This window comes from Phyllostomus hastatus, unplaced genomic scaffold (assembly GCF_019186645.2).
Source record: "Phyllostomus hastatus isolate PE091 unplaced genomic scaffold, TTU_PhHast_1.1 phas_scaffold_760, whole genome shotgun sequence".
NCBI lineage: Eukaryota > Metazoa > Chordata > Mammalia > Chiroptera > Phyllostomidae > Phyllostomus > Phyllostomus hastatus.
Window position 1 is genome coordinate 4,172,660 of NW_025334040.1, and position 25,959 is coordinate 4,198,618.

The window sequence follows — 25,959 nt, forward strand, 5'->3', positions numbered from 1 at the left end:
TTGGGAAGGTCACTAAGGGATGACTTTTGAATTGCTTTCCAGATTATGAAATTCCCCTGCATCTCACTCTAAGGGCACATGATAGATTTTAGCTAGAAGAGGAGTTAAGAGCTTCTATAGTAAGTGACAGTGACAAATGTTTTTCATTTTCTCAGGGGCTTTAGTATGTCTGCACCTGCACAAAATAATATCATTGCTTTTCTGTCTACATCCCCACAGGGCGATGGGGAGCTTGCAGCAAGCCCTGGTGTGCTTTGAAAAGAGGCTCGTGGTCGCCCATGAGCTTGGGGAGGCCTTTAATAAAGCCCAGGCCTATGGAGAACTGGGAAGTCTGCACAGCCAATTAGGGAATTGCGAACAAGCCATCTCCTGCCTTGAACGTCAGCTGAACATTGCCAGGGAGATGAAAGACCGAGCCCTGGAGAGTGACGCGGCCTGTGGCCTGGGGGGCGTTTACCAGCAGATGGGGGAGTATGACACAGCCCTGCAGTACCACCAGCTGGACCTGCAGATTGCGGAGGAAACCAACAACCCCACGTGCCAGGGCCGCGCCTACGGGAACCTGGGCCTGACCTACGAATCTCTGGGCACCTTCGAGAGGGCGGTGGTCTACCAAGAGCAGCACTTGAGCATCGCTGCCCAGATGAACGACTTGGTGGCCAAGACGGTGTCGTACAGTAGCCTCGGAAGGACCCATCATGCTCTGCAGAACTATTCCCAGGCGGTCATGTACTTACAGGAAGGTAAGGCCCGTTGGGGTCCCTGGTGTGCTCTGAGGTGGAGCTCCTTGGAGGCCCCCGGGAAGGAAGTGCGCACAGCCTGGGGCCACCCCGGGAAAGCTGTGTTCCCGGGTCCCGCACACATCACCCACTGGTCTTCCTCGGGTAGCCGGCCGCCCCAGGGGCAGACACCCTCCTTGCTTTTAGGAATCCTCTAGTGAGTAAACAGCATTCTCCCAAGGTGAATCAAATTCGATCTAATCATGGAAAATACCCATCTGTTTCAAGCCCCAGTGCCCCTGTAGAAAATATTTCAGAACTGTACAGAAGTCGATTTTGATGCAGCAGCTGAGGTCTAACCCTGAGCATCAGTCTGAGCGTCACTCAAGCACTAGATGCGGCCTCCTTCCTAGGTTTTGTATGGCCTTCAGTGCTTGGGGCGGCGGCCCAGGAGTCCTCATCCAGGCAGGCCCCCAAGTGGCTGTTCCTCACCCCCTTCCGTCCCCCTGTCCTTTCCCTGTTGGTTTGGTGCAGTTTATTAACAATGTGTTTACCCTTCACCTCTTTGCACTTCTGCTCTGGGAAGCCCCTCCCCTCACCCAGGCACACTGCACCCTTTCATCTGGGGAGGGAAATGGCGGGGTGATGTTCTCCGCTCACTAGTTGAAGGAAAGTGTTGCTGACTTCATGCAAAAGCTCTCATTTATGGTTTCCAAGGGTTTTTGCATGTACAGTTTATTTAATTGGATTTAATTCTCACGGTAATCTTGAGAGGTTTTTACTCCCATGTGCAGCTAAGTAACCAGACACTTAGGGAGTACAATGACTTGACCCTGACCCTGTGGCCAGTCACTGGTGGAGTCGGGCTCAGCCCAGGTTTTCGGACCCCAGGCACCTCGTAAGCCCCTCACCTCCCAGGAGCAGAGGAGGGTGTGGACAGTCAGATGCCCTGTTCCTCTGAGGCCCAGCTGGGAAGCCAGGAGGGGGCGACAGGAAGCAGAGTGGAAAATGGGCCAGAGGCTGATGTTTCTCTGCTGAGGCCGGGGCTGCTCTGGCCTGCAGGCTGAGAGGTGACTGAGAGAGGCTGGGAGCGACTTCCCAGGCCTCGCTGGGCTCCCACTCAGTGAGAGGCTGCCTCAGTGCATTGAATACGCGAGTTGGCCTCGGGTTTCCTGAAACCTGACTGTGGTGGAATTCCAACAGACTGGGGGCGATTCTCAGTTGAATTTGTGAAAACTATTAAATTCAGACCCAGCATATGACAACCTTTCAGCTGTGTTCTTTTGTACTTCCTGAAATACTGTTTCCATAAAGCAGCTGCTTTGCCTGAGATGTTGTAACATAATTCTGTATTTATGGGAAACTCTCAATTTCATTTTTATTGTATCTTGTGGTTTTAAGTCTCTCGCAGAGACCTAAATTGTTATTGTGGCATCTCCATGGTGTCTGTTTTGTGGATGTGCTCCGACAGAGAGCGTGGGTGCCCTCTGGGCCAAGCAGGACGGCTCTGCTCCTGAGGGGCGACAGGAGCAGGTCACCTGGAGAGCCCTGTCTGAGTTCTCGGAGCTGGGTCTGTTCCCTCTTGCACGGAGGGAACCGTTCAGGGGGAAGCCCCCTCAGTGCTTTTGCTCCTGGTTTTCGGTGGAGGGGGGGCAGTAGGTCACCAGGTCACTCACCCCGCCCACTGCAGAAGCATCTCACAGCTGAGGCTGGTCTGAGCCTTTTGAGCAAGCTCTGCAGGTGATGTGTATGGACGGCCCTGGTTAAAACCACTGGTCTCATCCAGCTTTTTCGTCTTTTGCAAATAAAGTAAGGGAGGCTTGAGCAATTTAGTGACTTTCCCTGGAGTTACGGAAGTAGTTCCTAGCAGACCAGCTGTAGGAGAGCTGGATGGGTGGGCCAGACTCCTGAGAGGCAGAAGCAGATGGAAGCTGGCATAACAGAGACTGTGACAGTCCCATGGCTGTCAGCTCTTCATTGTCGAGCCTCTGACTACGGGCCAGGGAGTGTCCCACATGCTGGGGACCCCTCAGGGAGCAAAGCAAAGGTCCAGCTTGCATAGAACATACCTGGGGTGGGGGCTGCCTTAGTGAGTTTTACTTCCAGCTCGTAGACCCCGAGCTGTCAGGGACAGCTGTGCTGAAGAATGAGCATGGTTAGCTTGTCGAAGGTTAAAACAACTGGTGTTCTCCTGGTGTTTACCCAAGAACCTGGTGTTCCTTCTCTTGTGTTTCTGTTCTGTGAGGTATTTTAAAATGTGAATAACAAGTATTATTTTTGCTAGCTAGCAACATGATTTAAACCTAAAATGCCATTTCTAAGTTTTCTGTTATGTGCATTTTGAAATGCATACTCTTTTATGAGCTCGAACATGAGTATTGCTTTTATTTGCCTCTCAGCTGACTCAGTTCCTTTTCAAAAGCCTGAAACTGCATGGGCCCAGCGTGCTCAGAAGCAGGCTCCTATCTAGACTGCACTAGATTAGAGAAAGGAAGTCCTTCCTTCCTTTGTGTGCACAGTGGCAGTGTGGGAGCCGTCATGCTGCTTTCTGCACAAGCTAAGTCCTGTGTACAGAGAGTGAGATAATGAGGGCGAAGTGATGCTGAGAGCTGCTTAGTGGCCAGTACAATAAACGGTCGCCCTCCTGTTTGGCTCCCACAAAGCCTTGGAGGTTGCCGATGTCCTGAAATTCAGAAGCTTACTGTAGGTAAGTGACCCAAACTGCAGGTGTCTATCTGAAAGCCGTTAGAATGAGGACAGTCTCATTTAAGACTTCGGACTCCTAATAGCACTTGTTCTGCCACCCTGCTGAGGCACATCAAAGCCTTAGCCGTAAGGGGAAAACAGATTGGACATGAAATGTGTCAGTAGCATCAGTAGTAGAAGGCAGGGTCAGGCGGTGTGAGTGAGCTGCTTTCAAGAGCACATCAGATATGTCTCCCATCACCACCGATTGGATCTTGTGCATGCGAGATGCGAAAAAGCTTCAGCTTGGCTTCTGTGCTTGACTACGGAACTGTCAGGAAAAGCTCCTGTCAGCCAAGGAGTTGGACTAGATCGGTTTCTAGGCCAGGAGTTTTCACTTGCGAAGCGAGGGGTTTCACAGCTGGGAGGGTGGCAGCTTAGCTTCCATTCGCTTCACTGTTTCTGCTTGTCTCGCAAACCCGCCTCTTGCTGATAGCCGTTGCCTGCGCTCTTCCTGGGGCATCGTGGGGTGTCCTGGAAAGGTTGCTGCCATCACAGAATTTGAAGCGAATGCTTACTCACCCTTGGCTGATTCTGCTCTGGCCCTGAACTTGGATCAAGCTGTGTTAACATGTTTTACATACACCTGAGGCAGAGTTAGGTCTCCAGGAGTCCTGGGCAGGTGGGATGGTTTATCTTGTATGTGCACTTAAAATTTCTCTATCTGATTTCAGGTTTGAGGTTAGCTGAGCAACTGGGACGAAGAGAGGATGAAGCCAAAATTCGCCACGGTCTCGGCCTCTCCCTTTGGGCTAGTGGGAACCTGGAGGAGGCTCAGCACCAGGTGAATAGGGGAACCCCTGTCCCAAGTGGATTTTCTTTCCAGAATCATGGGAGACTTTGGGATTACTATCTTCGTAGTAATGACATTGGCCAGAAGGTGCTGACCTCCCCACTTGGGTTGACTTACAGGGTTTTCAGCCTGTACCAGCCCAGAAGTACTGAACACCAGTAAAGATTGTTGCTCAGTTGTATGATAGATTTCTCAATAATTTCTTTGGAATTCTTGTATTATGTGCTGCTCTTCCTCATTAATCCTCAATATGAAATTATATACATACATATTATGATAGAAGTAAGGAATCTGAGAATTCATAATTATTAGATTTAATGTCCTTCTGGTATCTAGTTACATCAGTAGATACCTCTCTCCCTCCCTCTCTTTCTCTCTCTCTCATGCACACACACACACAGTGCATGTTTCTGTGTGTACACGTCTTTGAAGAGCAGCCCGCATGCTGGCTGTGGGGACTGGGAAGCTCTCTGGAGTTATGGGTTCCCTGGCAGGGTGGAGGAGTTTCGGGAAACACACATGGCCACGAAGGCAGCGTGTGAGTGGGGTGCCGTGTGCCGGGCAGGGGGCGCAAATGACAAGGGAGTCAAGCCCCCATTGGAGGTGATCACAGGAGTTGAGGACATGGTGTGACTGAATTTTTGCCATAGCGTCCTGAAATGTTATGGAAATTTACTATACTTTTTAAACTATTAGAGGCAAATTAAGAATTAATTCCTCAATTTAAAAAGTAAAACTGGCATTGGTGTAGTGATTTACAATTTTCAAAGTACTTTCACTCCCTGACTGTATTCCTTAAATAATCACGAGAGGCAGATTGATAACCAGTCCTCTTTCCAGAGAAGAAACTGAGGTTCTGGATTCTAAGAAAAGTCACACACCAAATTAGTGGCAGAGTTGGGAGCACATTCCTCTGTCCTAGTCTAAGTCCCTTCGTCTTAGCATTCTACTTTTTTAATTTGCATGAACTTAAAATTTGGCACTGTGTTGTCAGCATGTCAGTATCGGAGAAAAGCTTTGTGGTCTCGGTGACAGAGAAGCCTTCAGAGCAGCAGGAAGAGTGTCCCCTTAGGAGTGTCCAGTGTCTGGTTTTGTGAGTGGGTATGGCTCCGGGGGGGGGGGGGCTTGTCCAGCAAAGACCCGGCCCTGGGACACTGTTGCGGAGGTCAGTGCTGATTTAGCTGAACCGCCTGCGGAAAGCCGTCCCTCCAGAGAGGGTGTTGCCTTGGTCTCACCCCCCTCCCAGCCTCGTGCGTTTCCAGCCACCTGCCCCTGTTCACTTCCATCCTTCGGGGCCGGCACTATGGCTGCGTGATGCCAGGAGGAGAGGCTTTTTCTTAAAATTCCAGTGCAGCACTTGGTTGGATTAATAGCTGATTTTGTGTTTTACAACTTTCAGACTATAGGTCTATAACCCCTGTGTTTCAGGGTTTTGACTTTAGCTGTCAGCAATTGATTATGTAAACTGTAATTTACCTGGTAAGATCTGACGTCTTTCCACTAGGACCCACCTGGAAGTGGAGTCATCCTGTCAACCCTTAAAAAGAAACTCTTTAGGTTGTACACCAAAATGTGAGCAAAAGTTGTCTCTGGTCGGTGAATAGTGGGACAGGGGCTCCGGGGAAAGGGTAATGCTCTCTGCCTTCCCTGCAGCTCTACAGGGCGTCAGCCTTGTTCGAGACCATTCGACACGAGGCACAGCTGAGCACGGACTACAAGCTCTCGCTCTTCGACCTGCAGACGTCGTCCTACCAGGCCCTGCAGCGGGTGCTCGTCAGTCTGGGTGAGAGCGGCTGGGGCTCCCGCTTTGCGTGTGCGCTCGGGTGTCCAGGTCTGTCAGTGCTTGCTGGGATGAAGTGCGATTCGTCACTGCAACGGGCTGTGAGGCCACAGCCACAGTGCAGTTGTTGAACGTGTGTTCGTTTACTCAACACACGTTCGTGGAGCACCTACTACGTGCTCTGTGCCAGCCCGGGGGTTAAAGTCAAGAAGGCCTGATTGCTGACCTCGAGAAGCTCTCAGCCTGTCGGGAGACAGAAGGCCATGACTCCAGGGTGGTGTGGTGGACGCTGGGGTAGAAGACGCTCAGGTGCTGTAGAAACAAAGTGGTTGGCAGGCAGTCCCAGGGACCAGAGAAGGTGTCCTAGAGACAAGGACGCTTCAGCCAGGTGTTCCTCATAGGTTCCCTCTCAGTATTCATGGGGAGAACCTGAGAAGACGCCTGGCCCCTTCTCAATTTCCTGTGCCCACGCGTCTTTTAGTTGCTCTCTAGTAAATGTTTTTAATGCCTGAGTCTGCCCTCCAGACTGTGACGTAGTGGGGATTCTCCCAGGCCTGTGTGCCCCACTGCACTGGGGCAGCATGGCCTTCCCTCCCCTGGGCCTTAGCTGTCGCAGCCACCCCCTTCCAGCTGTCCTGGCCCCTGCCTCTTCTCAGACCTGTCCATCTCCGCAGACCATTTTTTCCCAGCCCAGAACTTGGGTCCAGGAGGTATTTATTGGAACTAACAATGCCTTTGAAGTCCAATGCTGAAGCCTTGTCAATAACCCGTTCTTTGCTGTGTATGTGTGAATACTCAGATTTCCCCTGGAAAAATGACCTGTTAAATGTACTCATTGCCTGAGATTACAATTTATATCTATTATAATCACAGCGTTAAGTCTGTCTAACACTTTGGGGCTGATTTACCAGTGTGCACAGAAAGCATTCCTGCTGTTCCAGTTAATAACTTAATAGGATAAAAGAAGGTATTTGCATACACACACGTAAATCCCCACTTTCTGCCGATACTTAAACTGCGGGAAGTGAGGCATCCTTGACGAGCTGTCGGAGCCCTAGCACCTGGCCTCCTGCCTCTGCCTGCCGTCTCTTTGGACCCCAGTTCTAGCAACACCTTCATAGCTGTGCTTACAGCACAAGCAGGTCCTGTGCACTGTGTTCCTTCAGCGCCTCTAAGCAGTCCTCACTTGAAAGTATGTTGCTTGGTATTGTTTGTGCTCCTATATTTGTGCATTAGCTTTTAAACTAGATTGCAGCTTAGTTTCTTACAGGAAGTGGATTAGAAGTTGGATTGAAAGACTGAGGAAAAGCTTAAAAGAGAGAAGCAATTTCAAAGAACTAGAGAGCTCAGAGGTAACTTTTGCCTTTGGGGATTAGGAGAGACAAGTGTGTGTGTAGGGGGGAGACCAGAGTGGAATGAGGTATCAGCTCTAGCAATAATATCACCTGGCATATATATGGTGCTTTGAATAATGCCCATCAGGCACAGAGACAGCAGTGGCGGGGGATGAGTCAGTGGGTAGGTCAATGTGAAGTCCAGAGGGGCTGCACTGAGAAGAGATTGAAAGATGGTCAAGAGCCAAGTCCCGTAAGGCTTATCTCCCAATGTGGAAACAGAGTCAAACTCGAGCAGGGCAGGAAGAAGGTAACCGGAGTGTAAAGCGTCGTGGTCCAAAGACCCAAGCAAATGGGGTCAGAACCAGGAGGCTGGGAGCAACTCAGGACGTGGAGCAAATGCAGAGGATGAATCCTCTAAACAAAGTTGGCTCTCTTGTGGTGTGGCTGCAAGACAGGGGCAGGCCGGAGACCTTAGGGTGGGGTAGAATCTGAAAGTGTGGAGTTTTGTAAGAGTGGGCCCTGCACCTATCGTCTGAGGCAGAGGGTTGAATTTGCAACAGCTGTGGCTGAGGTTCTGCCACACATTGAAACACAGAGGTAGTGAGGTTCCTGCCCAGGATCTCTGTGGCTGAAGACCCTCTCCTAGTAAGCACATTCCCCACGGGGTCCTCAGTCTGTCTCTCTTGTCTCCTAGGTCATCATGATGAAGCCCTGGCGGTAGCAGAAAGAGGACGTACCAGGGCATTTGCAGATCTTCTGGTAGAACGACAAACAGGACAACAGGACTCTGACCCCTACTCTCCAGTCACCATTGACCAGATCTTAGAGATGGTGAATGGCCAGAGAGGATTAGTGCTTTACTACTCCCTGGCCGCAGGCTACCTGTATAGCTGGCTGCTTGCTCCTGGGGCAGGTAAGATCTCTTTCTGTGGGAGCAGGGCAATTATATACTAGACTGTGAACGTCTAATGTACAGGTGGCAGACACAAGGCCCTCAGGCTGAATTCGGCCCTCCACCTTGTTTGATCTGGCCCAGCACCTTGTTACTACCTGGCGGCACCGCTGAGCTCCTTGCCCCTAGTTAAGGAGTAGTTACCTTTATACAGTCCTAAATTACATTCGGCCCTTTGAAGGCAACCACGAGGCTGATGTGGCCCCCATTGAAAATGAGTTTGACACCCCTGGTCTAATGAATAGAGGTGGAAGAGGTACATTACCATAGATAAGACTAAGAAGCTGATGTGGGCTTTCAGCAAAATCTCAGCCACGGCAGATAGTCCATGGTGGGGCATTCAATTAATAAGACAGCCCAGCTTTCTCATTCCCCCACGAAATCGCCGCTCCTCACCAGCAAATGTGGGAGCATTTGTCAAGGAAGACGAAGAGCAGGAGGATTAATTTCACCAGTAGTCCTATTTTTAGGCAGCTGTTGTTTATTAGCTAATAAAGTGATGACTGCAAGTCCTAATGAGTTCTTTCTAGGTATGATTTAGTGATTGTGACTCTTTGTCACGGGAAAGTTAAAGAGACTGAGACAATAATGGCCACTCCTCTCTCAGTATATAAATGAAGTCTTATGCTGGAGATTTCCGAGTGTAGCAGAACCCATTTTAACCAGTTCTGTTCATTGTAAATCTATTTCAGAAGTAAAAATCTCCTTTGATTAAATTGGCATAAATGTGCAGGCTGTAACAGTTTCACTAAATACAGCACCACTAATTAGCTGCTAGGGCCATATTTTTTGCATAATAAAATGCTGATGGCTTTACCATGTTGGAGACACACCAGATCCAATTAGCGTTTATTGACTGGAGAAGTGGATCTTATAATTGGGAATCTTGAAGAATGGGCTTTTTGAATATCTGTAAGCCAATTTCAAAAAGTTCAACTGCCAAGAGAATTGACAAGGTTTTCTTGATTATGTTTCCATGCCTTTGATTTAAAAAAAAAGTGATGGCTGGATGACAGCTTTCAGATGCTCCTTGGGTGCTGAGCACTGTGCCTGTACATTCTGTGCCTCAGCATTATTTTTATAATCTTGTCCCCTGAATTACATGTTTTTTATAGGCTTTCCTGAAAAAAAAAAAACATTTTTACCGCTGACCTTTTTATGCCAAAGGTTTTCAGCTGTGATGTTCCTGGCGCCTTGGTGCGTGTCAGCCACAGCGACACGAGTCCCTGTGTCCTCCCGCCCCCAGCAGGGCACTGACACCCAGGAGGACGCGGCTGACAACAGAGATATCAGGCTCTTTCTCTCCGCGGCGGTTACATTTGGGGGACATGATTTGACAGGTGGTATATCCGGATCCCTGTAATAATGAGCCATGTATAATGAGGCTCCTATTGTTTCTCTTTCTGTTCCTCTTTGCTCTTAATGAGACTCTGAAGCTTTCACGGGGGCTCTAATCCAATCAGAGAGGACCAGCGTTTTCCGGGGCTGACACACCTCATTACCATTTGAGAATATGTCTTCTGTTTATTGCTAGAAAACCACTATGGATTCTCTGTTTTATGCAGCCGTCATTTTTTGCTTCTTTAATCCATTAATGACCGTTGACCAGTTTAGTCTTACTTAAAAATGGCTTTAAATGTTTTTATCTGGCTTTTGTACTACATATTTGTTTTGATTTGCTTTTGTGAAAATGAAAGGTCTTTGAGTAACACAGTTTCCACTTGGCTGGTTGTATTTTTATTCAGGATTTCAGTTTCCGGGGAGACTGTACACTGGCATGCTCATGCGGTCTTCCTGAGAGAAAACTTTCCCTGGTTGGTACTTCTCAGAAACATCTGTTTTGAAATACCTATGAAGTAGTCCTCACTTCAGGGGCTTCCGAACGTATCCTCAAAATCGAAAGCCCTGTCTCGAATCCCCTGGTTATAAACACCACACCCGATGGTGAGAGCTGCAAAAAGGATACTGACCAAACTTCTGAAAACCCTCTTGAGATCATGGATTTCCAGATTTCTTCTCCTGGTTTGGAGAAAGGGGTGCTTGCCGAGGAGGTCACCTCGCATTGGTATTTCCATCCTGTCCTGTACCTTTTCCTCCCCAGCCCCAGTCTTGGGTAACATTGGCTGTGCCTGTCCTCTTTCAGGAATTCTGAAGTTTCACGAACACTACCTGGGTGACAGCACGATGGAAAGTGCCGGGGACTTCCAGGCCGGTGGCAGTGCAGCTCTCCCAGCAGCCACCAGCTCGGCCCTGGAGCAGCACATCGCCAGCGTGCGGGAAGCGCTGGGGGTGGAGTCCTACTACTCCAGGCAAGTGGCACGCTGTTCCAGATCCCAGCTACAGACACAGTCTCTGGGGCTTCAGCTATGTATTTTTTTTTTGTTAATGTCCTACTGGAGATCTTTTGGAATGCAGTTTTGTGCCCAGTCTATTCACAGTTGCTGCAGCGGAAGGAAATGTGTCTCTGGAGTGCAAACCCTTAGCGGGCCGCGTTTATTCTTCTCGGTGGTTTCCCTTCAGGCAGGGAGGGGCCTCACCCGAAATGCCTGCTTCTAAGGAGGTTGCTAGAGTGTGTAAGCACAAACCCGACTTTGAACCTAACATACCACCTAATTAAAACTAAAATGAGTTTTTGGTTATATGCAGATTCATAATGAGTTTGTACTGTAGCTGAATGCTTGTTTGAGAGGGTAATTTAGCACCAGGGACAGGGTCTGTGCTGGATCTGTGCGTTGGGGGCTGAGATGAAGGAAATTGAGTTCCTAATATCAGGAATAGGAAAGAGGAGTGCCTTTTGCAGAGACTGTGAAAGTTATACACTTACGGAAACATTTGGTCATGATTGTCTGTTTTACATGTGGAGAATAAGTCCACAAGCCCCCTGCCTCTGGGGAGAATCAAACGAAGGGGGTGCCTTGGAGCTGGTCGCAGCCAGATTCCCTGGCGTTCCAGTCCACCATCCTGACACGAACAGGCGCTGAGAAGGTGTTCGTGTCAGAGAATCTGTGGTGATGCTGCTGCCGGGCCCCTCGGGTGTCTGCTTGTCTCCTGAATGATTTCATTTGTAATCAGAAAAATTCCAAGATCCCACTGTGGTTTCTTTAGAGATGCTTATCCCAGGCTCCTGGGTGGGTGGTGGTCATTACCAGCAGCTAGATTGGCCTTTGAGGTGTGTATGAATTTGGGGACAAGGTCTTAGATGAAGAATAACCATTGCATAATGTAATAATGTCAAGCCTGGAAGGGACTGTAGCAGTCGCGTGTCCAGCTCCTTCGTGTAGCGGAAGCCAGCACCGAGTCGGCCTTGCTGACAGCTGAATCGGTGTCAGGGCCAGGAGCAGCACAGTCAAGCTCTCACCCAGACTCCCAGGCCAGTGCTCATTTTGTTTTTAATTATCAAAATTAATATCATATTTTGAGAAAATAACTGAAGCACGTAAGAATGTCATCTGTAGCTTCTGCTTGTGTGACGTCTGCACAGGCGTCAGCCACGTGCATGCACTGTTGTCTTCCTCCTTCTGTGACTGCAGTACGTCCTGGAGCGTCCCCACCCTGAGCTCTGGGTGATGACAGGGTACGATAGAAATCCTGAGGGCTTGGAAGCTGGGCTACTCCCCGAGGTTTAATTGATCATAGACTAGGTCAGGCCGAGGGGTATACAAAGCTGCTTTAGCAGACAGAAAGACACTTAGGGCAGTCTGACTAAATGGTCATCTGACCGAAGGCATTGCATATCCCAAGCAAGCATCACAGTGTCCAGCCAGCAGCGGAAACGCACCCAGGAAAGTAGAGTTAGTGGGCGGACTCAGCAGTGCCCCTCTCTGACTCCGGCAGAAGGGAAGGGAATCTTGGCTAAGGAACTCGAAGGCACGTCGGAAGGCTGCTCCCGTGGCACACTCGCAGCCGCTGTGCTCTCGTACCCTTCCCACCTGTCCTCCCTGCCACAAAGGTCTGCATGCCTGCCAGCAACTCCGTCCACTTGAGATCGGGGCTGGAGTGGTGAGTGAGACGGGCGTGGCTCTCGTTCTCAGGCAACTGAATGATAATAAACAAGAGAACATATAAAATCTCTTAAGTAAAATTGCCGCAAGAGCTTAAATGAAAACATAGGGTGTAATGAAAATGTGTAAGTGGGAGAGGGAAGCCCATACAGGAAGTCGAGGAAGCTCCCTGGAGGAGGGGACGTGCGAGCTGAGCTCAGAAGGAGGACAAGAGATGAGCTGGGCTCAGGCCGCTCCCGGCAGTGCGCGCCGAGGCCTTCGGTAGCTCTCGGTGGAGAAGACCTCACAGGTTGTCCTGGTGCCTCCTCTTGTTCGGGTCCCATGATTCTTGTGACACTTTCTGATTGTCATTTGGTCTCTCTTGTGAATCTGCTAGCAGATAGAAAATGTACATTGTTAACCGGCTTTCTGATCTGTGCAACTCTGTAAGCTTTGTCTGTAAGCTTCTCAGTGCTCCTGAGAAGCAAGGCGCCTTTGAGCACATCAACAGCAGATTTTCAGACTTGTGAGACCACAGTCCAGGCTTAACCCGGGATGAGGTCCTGAACGGACCCAGTGTTCAGCACCTGCTGTCTGAGCCTTTGCACGTGCAGAGGTAGTTTCTGCGTGCTATTTTCCCAGGTCAGATCAAGCCAGTCATTGATAGGGCTCAGCCTGTGTGAAACTACAGATTCCACTTGACCCCAATTTTCTTGGATTTAGATTAAAATTCATCCTAAGAAGGAAGGGAGTTACCCTTTGACTCTCCCCAGTGCCTCTCCTAAGGAGTTCTTTTATATGATACAGAAGAGTGAGCAGTTTTGCTCCAGGTGCCTTCTGAATCGGAAAAAAAGGCTTTTGGGATCTAGTTCAGCTCTTTATCAGTGGCAGGGGGAGGGAAAGGGCTGTAGCTTGAATTATATCCCACGATTAATCTCTCCCCCTCTGCCCTGACCAGAAAGCTAACAAGTTCGGACGAGTCTTTGGTTAGGGGCTCTAGGGTGTTGGGTGCTTGACGCTCAGCATGACTTTGCTGGGCTGCCTTCAGTGGCGCGATCGCCAGTCTGGACTGCCAGAAATAAGGGCTTTTCTGTTGTTTGGACTAGTCTTTTAGAAATGTACTTGTACTTTGTGAGCTTAAACTCGAGTTCTTGATCTGTGATATTAAAATTGATACAGTGGCGTGGTTTGAATTTACTAGAATGCAGTTTTTGTGAGACTGTTTTCTTCCTCATTTCACAAAAACAATAAAATAATTTCAGTGACAGATAAATTATTTTTCATCTATAAAATTAGTAAATATTTTTAAGCCATAATGCTCACAGATAGTAAGGATGCAGTCTCATACCCTAGGGATATAAATTGGTTTAGCCTTTCTAAAAATAATTTATCAGTTCATGCCTTAAAATGTTCATGCCTTTTGACCCCAAAATTCTCATTTCAGAAATGGAGTAAAGATATACACATAGGAATATTTATAATAGGTCTATATCTTATAGAAAAAATAAAAACAACCTAAATGTCGACAATAATTGGATCAAATTATTATATATCTATCTAATATAATACTATGTTGCAATTAAAATTATGTTTACAGATCATTTTAAATCACATAGCCAGATGTTTGTGGCAAAATATTAAATGAAAAATACAATATAGAACTATCAAAACTACAGGAGTCACCACCTCACACCCATCAGGATAGCCACTATCAAAAACCCAGAAAATAACAAGCATCAGTAAGGCGTGGAGAAGTTAGAACTCGTGTGCACTGTTGATGGGAATGTGAGATGCTGCAGCCAGTATGGGTAACGGGATGGAAGAGTTGTTGTTGTTTTTTACTACAATAAAAAAAGTATAAAAATACATTTTGCATCCATCCCCTTCTGTCTCCACTGCCGCAAGTGCGGCGGAGACCCCAGCGTCTCGGCCCCGAACCGGTGCCACTGCTGCCGTCTGACCTCTCTGCCCCTCTCCCTCTCACGTGCTTCTGATCCCCTTCGGCCAGAGTGACCTTTCAGAGGTGGATTTGGGACTGTATTTCTGTGTTCTCATCACAGAGTCCCCAAACACACTTCATCTTTTTGAAGGCAGTGATGGCCTTTAGAAGCCCGCTCACATTCTGTCCCCTAGTCACGGAACAGCACTTCTAGTCCTTCTTCAGCTTGATGTCTCCTTGAGCTCCACCCCAGGTCACCCAGCCTCCCTCCACTGCCTCGGGTATACCAGGGCTTTCCCCACCTTGAAGTTCTGCACAGGTCCTTCCTTCTCTCTGCAGAGTTCTTCCCGCCACTTCTGGTATGGCTTCTTCCCTCTCATCCTTCAAATTCCTGCCTAAAATGACTCCTCAGAAAGGTCTTCACTGTTGGCTTTTACACGTCTGCATACCCAGGCCCTAGGGCGGTCCTGCGACATAGTAGTTGCTTAGTAAATGTTCGCGTGCACAACGACTGACTCTGAGTGAATGAAGTACTTCTCCCTTCTGTCCAGAATTGTACTCTGTTTCTGTAGAGCATCTAGTCACCCTCTAGAGCCCTGGTCAAATCTCACTCTGTTTCCATCAGGACTGCCCAGATCGCTGAAAATCCAAATCAGATTTTTGCTCCCTTCTGTGGTGTCTAATGATAGCACTCATCGTGTTCTTCATTGTTTACGATCACCTGGTTTGTGTGTCTTCCCAAGCAGATGGTGATGGCGTGGAACGCAGGTGCGGTGTCCTCTCCCCTCTGAATTCTCTCTGCCTAACACAGTGCCTGGCCACAGTGAGATATCAGGATGTTTGAAATTTAGTCGCCAGAAGATGCGCTGCGCATAGACTCTGTTCATGCTGGGCCAGTTTGCTGGTTCTTTTTCCAGGGGATGTAAAATACACGGTGCCCCTAGAAATTGAATCTCCATGCCTTGGAGAACACCGTCATCTAATTACCCGCAGCCTGGCCGCGGTGTCCTTGTTAATCTGCAGACCGTGTTTGCTCTCCCTAATAGCGTTTCACTGCTGAGAGGAAGTACCGTGTTACAAAGGAGTTTCTGAAAATGCATTCGGAATAAAAGAACTGCTTTTATTAAGTGTTTAATAAGAACTTCCCGTCCCTTCCTCCCAGATCAAAAGAGGCGTAGATTGAAACCACTGTATAGAACACAAGCCTCCCAGAGGGGAGATGTTATGAATTTCAAAACACATCTTCAGTTTTTAATTCTGACATTTAACCAGAGTCTTGCTGCGTCCTGGGCACCGGGACTCTGCAGCCGTGTGGGGATGCTAGGCTGACTGGTCAGCACACTGCGAGGGCTGTGTTCAGTAGCAGGTCAGGTCTGGAAGGAGTACTCCCAAGGGGGCTCAAATAAGTTACAGTTATAGACTACCCTTATAACAGGGTAAACATTCCTCTACTGTAAATGAATATTAAACCTCAATAAAGTAACTCTTGTATTTGCCTCTTGATGATTTCTATATTTCTGAATTTTCTACAGTGAACATTATTTTTAAAATCAAATGTGTTTTCTTATTTCAAAACACTGATTAGTTTAGATTGTACCACTTCCTCAATGCTGGTGATTCCACTTGCTCCAGACTGGTGACCAGTGGCCACTGTTAACAAGCCCGACGGCGCAAAGTGGTGGAGGAGCCGTGGGCCCACGAGATGTCTTATCTGTGGGAGGGGAGGGAGTGAGTCGGCACAGCTGCATCAGAAGACAGCTGGGCATACCTCCGAAGCTGAATATTCACATACGCTTTGATCCAGGTATTCACCTTAGGTGTCCCGTCCCTGAGAGGCCGTAGTGCACGAGCTGGAATGCTCCAAGCGGCGCTGTGAATAACAGCAAAGCCCTGGGAATCCCCGTGTGCCGCCAGTGAGAGAGCGGAGGAGTGTGCGGTGGGGTAGTCCCTGAGTGGGGGTGGGGTAGTCCCTGAGTGGGCGATCAGACAGCAGGCAGACAGAGACGGCCTGAAAGATATGGTAGCTAAGCCTTAGCAATATAATGTTAAGTGAAAAAAGTAGGCCCCCAAGCACTGCCTATAGCATGGCATCCTTTCAACAGAAGAACCAAACTAGAAACGTGTTTTAGGACTGGAGCTGGGTGCAGGGAAGCCTGTGTAGGAGGGACAGGCGGGCAGTGGTGGCTGTGGGGCCTGGGCAGGGCTTGCCGTGAGCGAGGTGGGCGGGAGGCGGGCTTCGTGGATGTTGGTGAATAATTTTGTATGTTGTTCTTCAGCTTTTGTTTTGGATGGTGGTTTTATAAGCTTTTATTCCATTATTAAATTTACTAAATAAGTAAAGCAAGCCATGCATGGATCAGATGATGAAGAGGTGTCATGAACCAAAGACCGTAATTCATCCAATCCCAGAGAGATTCCACCACCACCCCCCAAAAAAGAAGGAAAAAAAAAGGCAGGTTTTTTTTTTTTAAACGGATGAATTACAGAAGCAAGACTGCAAGTAGGACACATTTGATCATAGTAATGGACAATTGGTAGGCTGATTTAAATTATTTATATCTGTTCTTCTAAGCAAGCACCCACGCACTGGTCATTGCTGCATCATTGGCTTGTTTTAAGTGACAGCGGGTCTTTGAAAACTCAAAACCATCTTTCTGATATTTTCTAATTCTGGCTTTTTGCTCCTCAAATTTATCTTCCCAATTAATCCAAACTAATAAGGTTTAATTTTACAAATCAAATATTTGTCTTACTCCAAATCCTTTTCAGAATTCAGGAGGAAAATGAGGTATAGTGTTTTGGGGCATTTATTTTGCCCCTTAAAACAAAGGGTTCGATTTCATTCTAAATGAGGGGGCTACTCATTTGAAAATACTTTACGAGCAGGCAGTCGGTCTGTGCCAGAGCGGGTGCTGAGCCTGGAGACATACGCATGAATAATGGCTGGAGCGCTTGGCCTCACAGTAGCTCACAGTGTGGGGCCATCCACAAATGTGTAAATTATTAATTCGCCATGTGCGGAATGTTTTGGTAAAGGCCTACACAAAGAAGACCGTGCCTTGCTCTGGCTGGTGGGGAGGGAGTCAGCGGTTCAGGAGGCTTCCAGGGAGGTGGTATTTGAGCTGGGCCCTGATGAGCGAGGGAGAATGTCATCGCAGGCAGAGGAGGTCCTCACTGGGCAAGGGATGGAGGAAAGGAAGGGCTCGGGGCCCACAGGGAATGGATGGTGATGTCCAGAGGAGGATGGTCTGTCTTCTGTGGCTCTTATGTGATCCGAAGTCTTGGGTGGGTTTGCCTGACCGAGTCTCTCATGTACTGCCCTCTTGGGACATGACTGGGCTCCAGAAGGCAGGCCTTACCTGCGAGGCGGCTCACCCAGGATCAGCCCTGTGTTTGGCGGGAAAAAGATGATGGCAGGTTAGGGATTGGAGCGCTGAAGAGAAATAATTGTACAAATGCATGGAATACACTGTAGACTCTGGTCTTAGGCCTCTGATTCCCAAATTTGGATTCCTTCCAAAAAGCTGAGTATAAAATCAGTTCAGAAGGCTTTGGTAAGCTTCCTGGTGTAAGTCAGCAGCTTAGCAAGAAGGGGAAGTGTAGGTGTTCTTCCTGTGTGACCTCTGAAATAGCCTCAAATGAATCCCCGCTTATATTTCTTCATGAACTTTGTTTTAAAAGCAGAGTTCTTGAAATACTAGATGCAAGTTTTCCTTTTTATACATAGGAGAATCAGCCTCAAGACCAGAAGCAGAGAACAGTGATGCAGGGCAAACCCCTAGTGCCTGTCATTCTGCAAGTGTGGGGGCCCGGGCTTCCCTGGGCCCAGGGGCCTACAGTTCTGCGCCTGGGCCGCAGGGCAGGGCCCAGTGCGGTAGATGCCATGACGGCCTGGCAGGAGCGCGCTTGGACACTGACACTTCTTCTCTTCTCTCTGGTCCCAGATCCTTTGTTCTTGGTCCCAAAGCTTGAAATGGCACTCCTGTTGGGAAAGGGTTAAAGGGAAGAAAGGATGGGGCAGACCCACTGACCAATCTAGACCCTCAGTGCTTTCCTCCCAGTTTCACCTCGACCGTTGGCTGGCTGGTGCCACAGCCAATTTTGTAAACATTCTTTGAACTAATCAAATTTCAATATCCCTGACTTCGTGTATCCTGCCCTTTGCTCCAGTGAAATTCCCTGGCCTTTTCTTTCTGATTGATTCTGTGCAGCTTTATCTAACAATCAATATTTAAGACATTTACTATGTAACTCTTGACTTATCTTGCTTTGGGAAAAGAAGCCTAGGACAGCCACCAAGTTCCTCTTTGAACTGGCTAAAATGGGCATTGTTTTTCCTCTCGGTTGTACGCTTATGATTTGGGGACAGAGGTAAGGAGGCTTGTTGGGGTGCTGCCCTGGAAGCGGCACACTACCTGTGCCAGACCACAGCTCACACCGAGCTAGTCTGCTGGTCAGGTTTGCCTCCAGTAATGCCATGCAGCACCTCAAAATTTCAGACTTACAGCCACAGACATGCATTTCTTGCTCTAGGTCTGCAGTTCAGTTGGGTTCTGCTTTAGGCTGCCTTTGGGGTTCAGGTCCCTGCGTCTTGTCTTTCTGTGACTGGCAGTGACCAAACAAGACTCTTTGCATAGCAGCAGTTAAGATCACAGGAGACCAAGAGAAACAATCAGGCACATTTAAAGCCCTGCTCACCTCTTGGCCTTCCACGTTGCATTGGTTAAAGCAACGGAACTACGTCTGCATTACTAGATTTTAGCCTATCAGGCTGAACATCACTGGGGCGGAAAATATGTCTCTGTCATGAGTGAATACGTGCCGGGCAGTGAGGCCGTGCCCCACTCTCCCCACCTGTGGAGACCTGGAGAGAGGAGGGTGGTCCTCGTGCAGGCTCCATGCTCTGTTCCCCCGGCATCTGATGGCTGTTTTCTGCCTGCATCTCTCTCCCCTGCACACAGCACACGCGTGGGTGTGGGGGCCTCTGCAAGCACGCCTCTGTCTCCTTGGACGGCTCCCCTCTTCCTCCTGCTCCAGAGCTGTGGGCATCCGCCCTCACTCACGCTTGTCATTGGACTTTCCCTTGGACGCGTAACCTTCATCAAGGGAACAGGCCTGCACCGCCGGCCCGGCGTCTCACTTGATGTCCAGGCTTGGCCTCCCCCCCGTATAAAAACAGCTCCCCTGGAGTTTACCTCAAGCTCAGCATGTCCAAAATCAAGCCTTTTCTCAGCTCCCCAGTCTGGCATACTTTTATTCCCAATTTTTCCCATGTATTTTAAAGCCTCCATCTTTTCTACCCAAGTTCCTTAGGTTTGAGGCCTTTGAATCATTTGTCCTGAAGTTTCCCTTTCTTTTATTGCAGCTTAGCCAATCACTAAACTCCCTTTGATCTTACCCACTTGCCCCCCACTTCTCTCTTACACGAACATGCCCACACGATCAGCCTGGCCTTCCTGCCTGTGCCTCCTCCGCCCTCAGTGCTCTGGCTGCTGCCCGCAGAGTTCGCCGAGAGCTCCAGCGTTGTCAGCGCGCTCCCGCACACCCCGCGGCCCACAAAGAATGACGGTGGCCAGGGAGGGCCTGGAGAAAAAGTTGGTCCCCGGGCCCCATTGTTCCACACAGCCTGTCCCACTCCACCTCCCGGTGTCAGCCCTCTGTCCCAGTAGGGGCCAGGCTTCTCCCCTGCTGTCTGCACGCCGAGCACAGTCCCGTGAGTGTGCGTCCTGTGTGAGCTCCCCTGGAGGTCTGTCCTCGGGGGTTAGAAGCCAAGGCGGGGAAAGTAGGGGTGAGACTGGGTGAGGTCGAGGGTGCCCGCTGTGGAGCTGAGCACCCATCCATGCTCCTCTCCTCTTCCTCCCACCAGCCACGATTTAGAAAAGTTTGGACACACAGAACATAGAACGCTGTTGTACTTGCTGGTTAACTAGATTTAAATCATGTAAATCCTCCCAGTCCCAGGGATGATGTCCCTGAATGCCACATGCTCAGATCTCCGCATTACCTCAGAGGCCCCCGGTGAGCGTTGACTGGACGAGCGGGCAGTGGGTGCTTGGAAAGAGTGGGAGAACAAACTGCTGGCAGCCGGGAGGACACCCAAGCATACAATGTCACATCGTTCATATATGGTCAGTGTGTCATCATCTACGTAGCAAAGCATGACGCCATGAGAATGTGTGTGTCACAGTTCTTGCTCCAGCCTTTTCCTTCCCACTGCCACCTCTGTGCAGGGTCAGGAAAGCCCAGTGTTATCCTGGGAGCTCAAAGAGGTAGACTTAATCCGGGTCGGGCAATCAGTGCAGACCTTGCTTGAACTAACTCCGCCTTCACAAAACTCAACGACTGCCTAGGCCAGCACATGAAAGTCTTCTGTTTCCCATTAACACATCAAACTCGCTAAGGTTTTAAAAGTAATGAGATATTCTTTCCTGGCTTTTGATAGACTTATGCTAATGCATTGAGGAGTCACTGCTAATAAGCAGGGAGAGGCAGAATTGATTTAAGGATCCGTCACTTCAGAAAATACTGTCTGATGGAGACAAAGTTATCATCGTAAACGTGTCTTTTTCTTTATTCTTGTGTGTGCTGCTCATCTCCCTGCTAATTGGAAACATCAGGAAATAACACTTCCCTTTCTGGCAGCCCTCATAAAAGCCTCCTGCTTTTAGGAAAGACTGAGCACCTCCCTGTCGCAGGAGTTGGCCCACAGTTGGCCCACACTGTTCCCCTCCGCTGCCTCGGCGCCGGGGCTTCCCTCGAGCGCAGCGTGGACAGGCGCTGGCTCATTCTCTGCCTCCTCGCCTCCCTCTAGGGGGGTCAAGCACATCTAAAACCAGAAGCCAGACTGGGGTACCTGAACATGCACACTTATTAATGTAAACTGATGAAGTTGAAATTGGATGTCACAGATCGATTGTCACCTCCAGGGTGGAGGCAGCCTTTCCCGTGAAGGCTGAATGGAAAGACTGACTGACGCACAGCATCGATTTCCTTTCCTCCAGCTGCCCCCTGTGGGCCATCTCTTCTTTCCACGTGTTGCTTAATGATGCTGTGGGCGCCGTGTCCCTGGAGAGAACTTAGGAAATCTCTTTGGGGTTGCTTTTTTTAAAAGCTATTTGTTAAGTCTGGGTAGTTTTGCTGCTATGGGTTCCCATCGCTTTCTTCTATCTCAGCACCTGAGCGTTTCCTTTTGGCCACCCCTAATCGTAGCACTAGTCACGGTGCGCAGTTTGTTGTGAGGTGTCTGCCTCTCCCGCTGGACCAGCGGCCTGCCGAGGGCAGGAGCTGGGTCTGTCTGACTTAGCGTCAGTGCAGCACTCGGAATGCAGTCAGTGCCCAGGGAGTGGTCTTTGAGTGGCTAGTGAAATGGCCTTCTGGCCCCATAAGAGCACCGTTTATTCATAATTATGTTAAAGCTGAAGCTAGGTAAGTTTCTGATCAATGCTTGAACTGGTCCGGCTATGCACAGGAAAAAGGCTATTTTAAAGAAAGACACAGAATGAGCAAACTGGGCTAACACCAGGCTGAAATGGAAAAGAGCAAGAGGAGTGTGTGTGTGTGTGTGTGTGTGTGCGCACACAGACTGCCTTTCAGTCGGGCATAAGCTGAGGCTTTGTTGTAGTTTTCTTCGCTGTTTTCTCCGACTTTGGTTCAATGTTCAGTTTTAAGGCCCCAGATAAAAGCTCAACATAGTTTATCCTGAGTAAGGATTTAAGAGTATGGTATTTTTGAATGTTGGGAATGGCTAAGTTTAAAAGAGATAGAGAAGTATAGTTGGAAGAAAATTACAAGGAGAAAAACAGATATTTGTCTGACTTTAACAATGAGTCAAACAGGCAACACAGTCCAGATTCTGTAAAATGAGTCATTTCCATTTCCCACTGTAGAGGATTTCTCAGTAGGTACAACTTTGATTTCATCGTATACCACTAAATAATATTCATAAACCAAGATGGATAAGATGCCTGCTGGGTGCTCTATTATGCTCATGTTTCACCTCTGACTCCCTCTTAGAACCTCCCAGATTCCTTCTCTTTGGACAAGGAGGGGAGACGTGGCGTCCACGGCCATCTCCAGTGTGTTGGACAGAGGTGCACAGTCACCACAAGTGTGTGATACCCTCTGGGCGGGGGTCGTGGTCCCCATGTTACACAGCAGGGAGCTGAAACTCGAGCCAGTCAGAGGGCCGTCAAGGGTTCGCAGCTCGCTAGGTGGTGGGACTGCAATTCCGAGACAGACTTTAGCAAGGGCTTCTCCAAAACAGCGCCGGCACGCCTCCCAGGCTCTGCGTTTTGTTCGAGGATGAGAAAGAGACCAGACAGACAGAAGATGACTCATTCGCTGCCTTTCCAGACTTTTGGTGTTCCTTTGGAGATTTTAGTCGACTTTTCTCCTCCCCTTCTGGAAACTTCCGCTGAGTTTCCAAGTACCGGGTATTCTCCACTGGCCTTAGCAGTAAAATGGAAGAAAGAAAAATGTAGAAAAATATACAAGATGAAAAAGTAGAGAAACATTCTGTCACAGTGTAGTCTAACACATCATTTAAACAATCTGAGTATAGTAAATTTGAGAGCAAGGAGAATGGTTTCTCATTGAGAAATAAAAACCCTTTGGCTCGAAGAATATTTTCAAAGAATAAATTCTTCATTACCCTAGATAGTTCTTGAAATGAAAATAGTTCGTATCAAGCCATATCATGAAAGACATAATTCAGCAGTCCTCGAGAATTTACCTATTTTCCATTCAGACATTAAAGTGATCGTTTAATCTTACATACAATTCCCTGAACTCTCCCTAAATAATTGCTTTGGTGATTTTAGCTCAACCTTGAAACAGACTCAGATCTGTTGTATATTTGACTTCTTTTGAAAGAGAGAAGCACTTTTGAAGAAATAGAGACTTCAGAGGTTTAAACCCTTTGCCCGCAGGGACTAGAAAAGAAGAGCAGTGAAGTGCGTGAAAGCAGAGTGAGGTGAGGCATCAGCTCTACTAATAATAATAATACCACCTGCTAGGTACGCGGCACTTCGAGTAAGGTCTGCCAGGCATCTTCGCATGCCGTGCCTCCCTTGAATCTTTGCAGTAGGCCTCTGAGATAGGCGGCACAACTATTAGGATCCCTCTCTTGGAGACAAGGAAATTGAGCTGCAAAGACTGACCTGTCCAAGGTCACGCAGCTAAAGAATACAGCAGAACTTGAACCCAGGCCTCCAGGCTCCAAGCTGCTGCTCCTTCTGTCAAGCCATTTGTCTCTCTTAAGAGGCAAGTATTTACTGTGGATAAACTCTTGTTAGATTTGGCAAAGCTCATGCAAAATTTTTTATTATAATGGAGCTTTTCCTACATTTGAGACATGTGGGTGTTGCCTGGGGATTGTAACGGTATTTATAGAATGGAATTTGAGCTGTAATAATGCAGTTCTGAATTGTTTTCTGTGTAACACTAAGCTTTCAGGTAAGCTAAATGTGAGTCAATAGTATGAATAAACTGTTCTACTTCTACATAGCTTGGGCGTTTGAGATCCATGGAAAATCTGAAGCTGTTTAAATCAAAGTGGGATAGAAAAAAGGTAGAAAAGAAGAAATAAACATGTCACTTAGTGTGATACGGCTCTTAAAACAACAGCTAGAAGTGTTTGGAATGAGTATAGTATGGACAATTTTAGAAGCATTTTTCCAAGGAAGTTAGCCTTGTGTCCAAAGAGAGTTTGAAATCTTCTATCTGTTCATTCTTTTTTTTTAAATTTATTCATTCAGCAGCTATTTGCTGAGTATCCCCCAAATGCCAGTCACTTGGTGGGCCCCCCAAATTTAGAGAAAAGACACATTTCCTGTCCTTGAGGAGCTTACAGACCAGCAGGTTTGTGGGGGTCTGAACAGAGACACACAGAAGCACAAAGTTTCATGAAGGTCTGGCATTCATCTTATGATGGACACCAAGTTTACCTGCCCCACAAATTTTCAAATCTTCTATTTTCTTGTAGTTGGAATTTTCAATATTTCATATTACAAGCGATACTGCAGTGTAATTTCTAAGAAACCTAATTATTGAGACATTCATTCACTCAGTCAGCAAGCATTTGTCAAACACATACTATGTACCTGTCCTTCTGCTGGGTACTGAGGCTGCAGAGATAAAATCAATAGATTTCCTGCCATAAGGTGCTTTCAGTTTAATAGATAAATGATAAACAAATACACCTAGTCTGAACTCTGCCACTTACTAGTTGTGTGACTTTGACAAACAGTTTAATTTTACGGATATTTTGTACCAATAAAATAATGCCTGGAAAGCAGGATAGAGCTGGGCACTTGGTGGCCTTCATGCAGTTGCCATTGTCTGCTCCTGTGAGAGAAACAAACAGGTAAGAGGGGCCACTTCCTCCTCGGGAGGGCTCAGTAGGGAGAGACTTCCTGGAGGCGCAAGGGCAGTTCGGTGGGTTTGGCCAGGCCAACAAGGCAGCACGAACGCCAGGTGGAGGGCGCAGCACCAAGTGCGTGGGAGGGATAGCTGCCACCCTCGGGGAGAGCGGGGGGCGGGGGGCAGCCCAGTCGGAGCATAGAACACAGGGGAACTTTGGCCTAAACGCCCCAGGGACGGGGCGGAGGGGTGCAGAGGGGCCAGACGCCATGTGTGGCTGTGGAGGGCGGATGCCGTCCTACAGCCAGGGGCGGGAGGTCTGCCTCTGAGAAAGGACTCGTGGTCCCAAGCGTCCACTGAGAGCTCAAGGTCATTTTGACCTATTGTCTCTGAGGCTTTTGGGTGAAATATTCTACGTGGCCGGTTATTTTAGTGGGGAAAATAAACCATTTTAAAAACCTGCCGCACAGTTGAAAGTTGTGTTGAGCATCTGCCTCCAAGCAAGAAATACCAGGGGAAAGGCTCACTCTCTAGTTCTAGAGAAAACTAAAAAAATTAACATTCTGATTTGGTCCAACAAATGCTGTAAGAGTAAGTCAAGTATAAAATATGTACATTTCCTAGTAACGTCTTTGATTGTTTTGGCAGAAATTACCCATTCAGGATAAATGTTCAGGGGGACAGGAGAGGTTTTGGCTCTGTGCAGACCAGACCACAGGGCCTTCCCTTTAAACTCGTGCGCACAGCCAGAGTGTCTACAGTCTGAAATGGTGTCAGGCTCTCTTTTTACCACATTTTCTTTTAGAAAACTTTTGTCACAGTGACAGTGACAGTGGATAAAAAAGAAAAGGATGGCAAGAAGAGGCCTCCTTTTTCTGAAGAGCAGACAAGGCTCTGGCGCTTTAGCTGTCTTTAAACATGGCAGCCGCAGAACTGTCAAAGGAGCTTGCGGGCCCCCACTTTAACCATGGAAAAAAGAAAGAAAACAAAACCAAACGTGTTTTTTTTAAATGGTTTAGGCTTTACAGGTTGTTTTCTTAAATGAAAAATGATCACAGTTAGCATGCCTGACCCCTGTTGCCCGATCTTTTTATGAAGAAGAATAATCTTATTATGGAAGGAATGTCAGCTTGCTTAGGTTCAAGATGCTCAGTGGCCTCGGAGCGTTCGCTGAGTCGGTGGAGAGAGAATTGAGGGCTAAGTGTGTAGACCGTGAACTGTGGCCGAGTACCCGGTACTTTCCTCGGCATCCGTGGGTTTTCACTTCCTTCTTTGGAAGAATCTCGTCTTGGTGGGAAGTGTAATTACCCTCGCATATGCCGCTTTGGGAAGAGAACGTGTGTCCGTAATCACTG

At 48.2% G+C, this 25,959-nt stretch overlaps 1 protein-coding gene across 1 annotated transcript in view; it reads left to right on the plus strand.

Annotated features, from left to right (window-relative positions):
- Nucleotides 1-25,959, plus strand: part of TTC28 (tetratricopeptide repeat domain 28) — a 560,959-nt gene that overhangs the window by 464,059 nt on the left and 70,941 nt on the right. Inside the window, exons 8-12 of the mRNA XM_045826718.1 lie at nucleotides 220-743; nucleotides 4,139-4,248; nucleotides 5,911-6,040; nucleotides 8,069-8,287; nucleotides 10,470-10,635. Coding sequence (XP_045682674.1) covers nucleotides 220-743; nucleotides 4,139-4,248; nucleotides 5,911-6,040; nucleotides 8,069-8,287; nucleotides 10,470-10,635 — 1,149 coding nt within the window. The remainder of the gene's footprint in view (nucleotides 1-219; nucleotides 744-4,138; nucleotides 4,249-5,910; nucleotides 6,041-8,068; nucleotides 8,288-10,469; nucleotides 10,636-25,959) is intronic.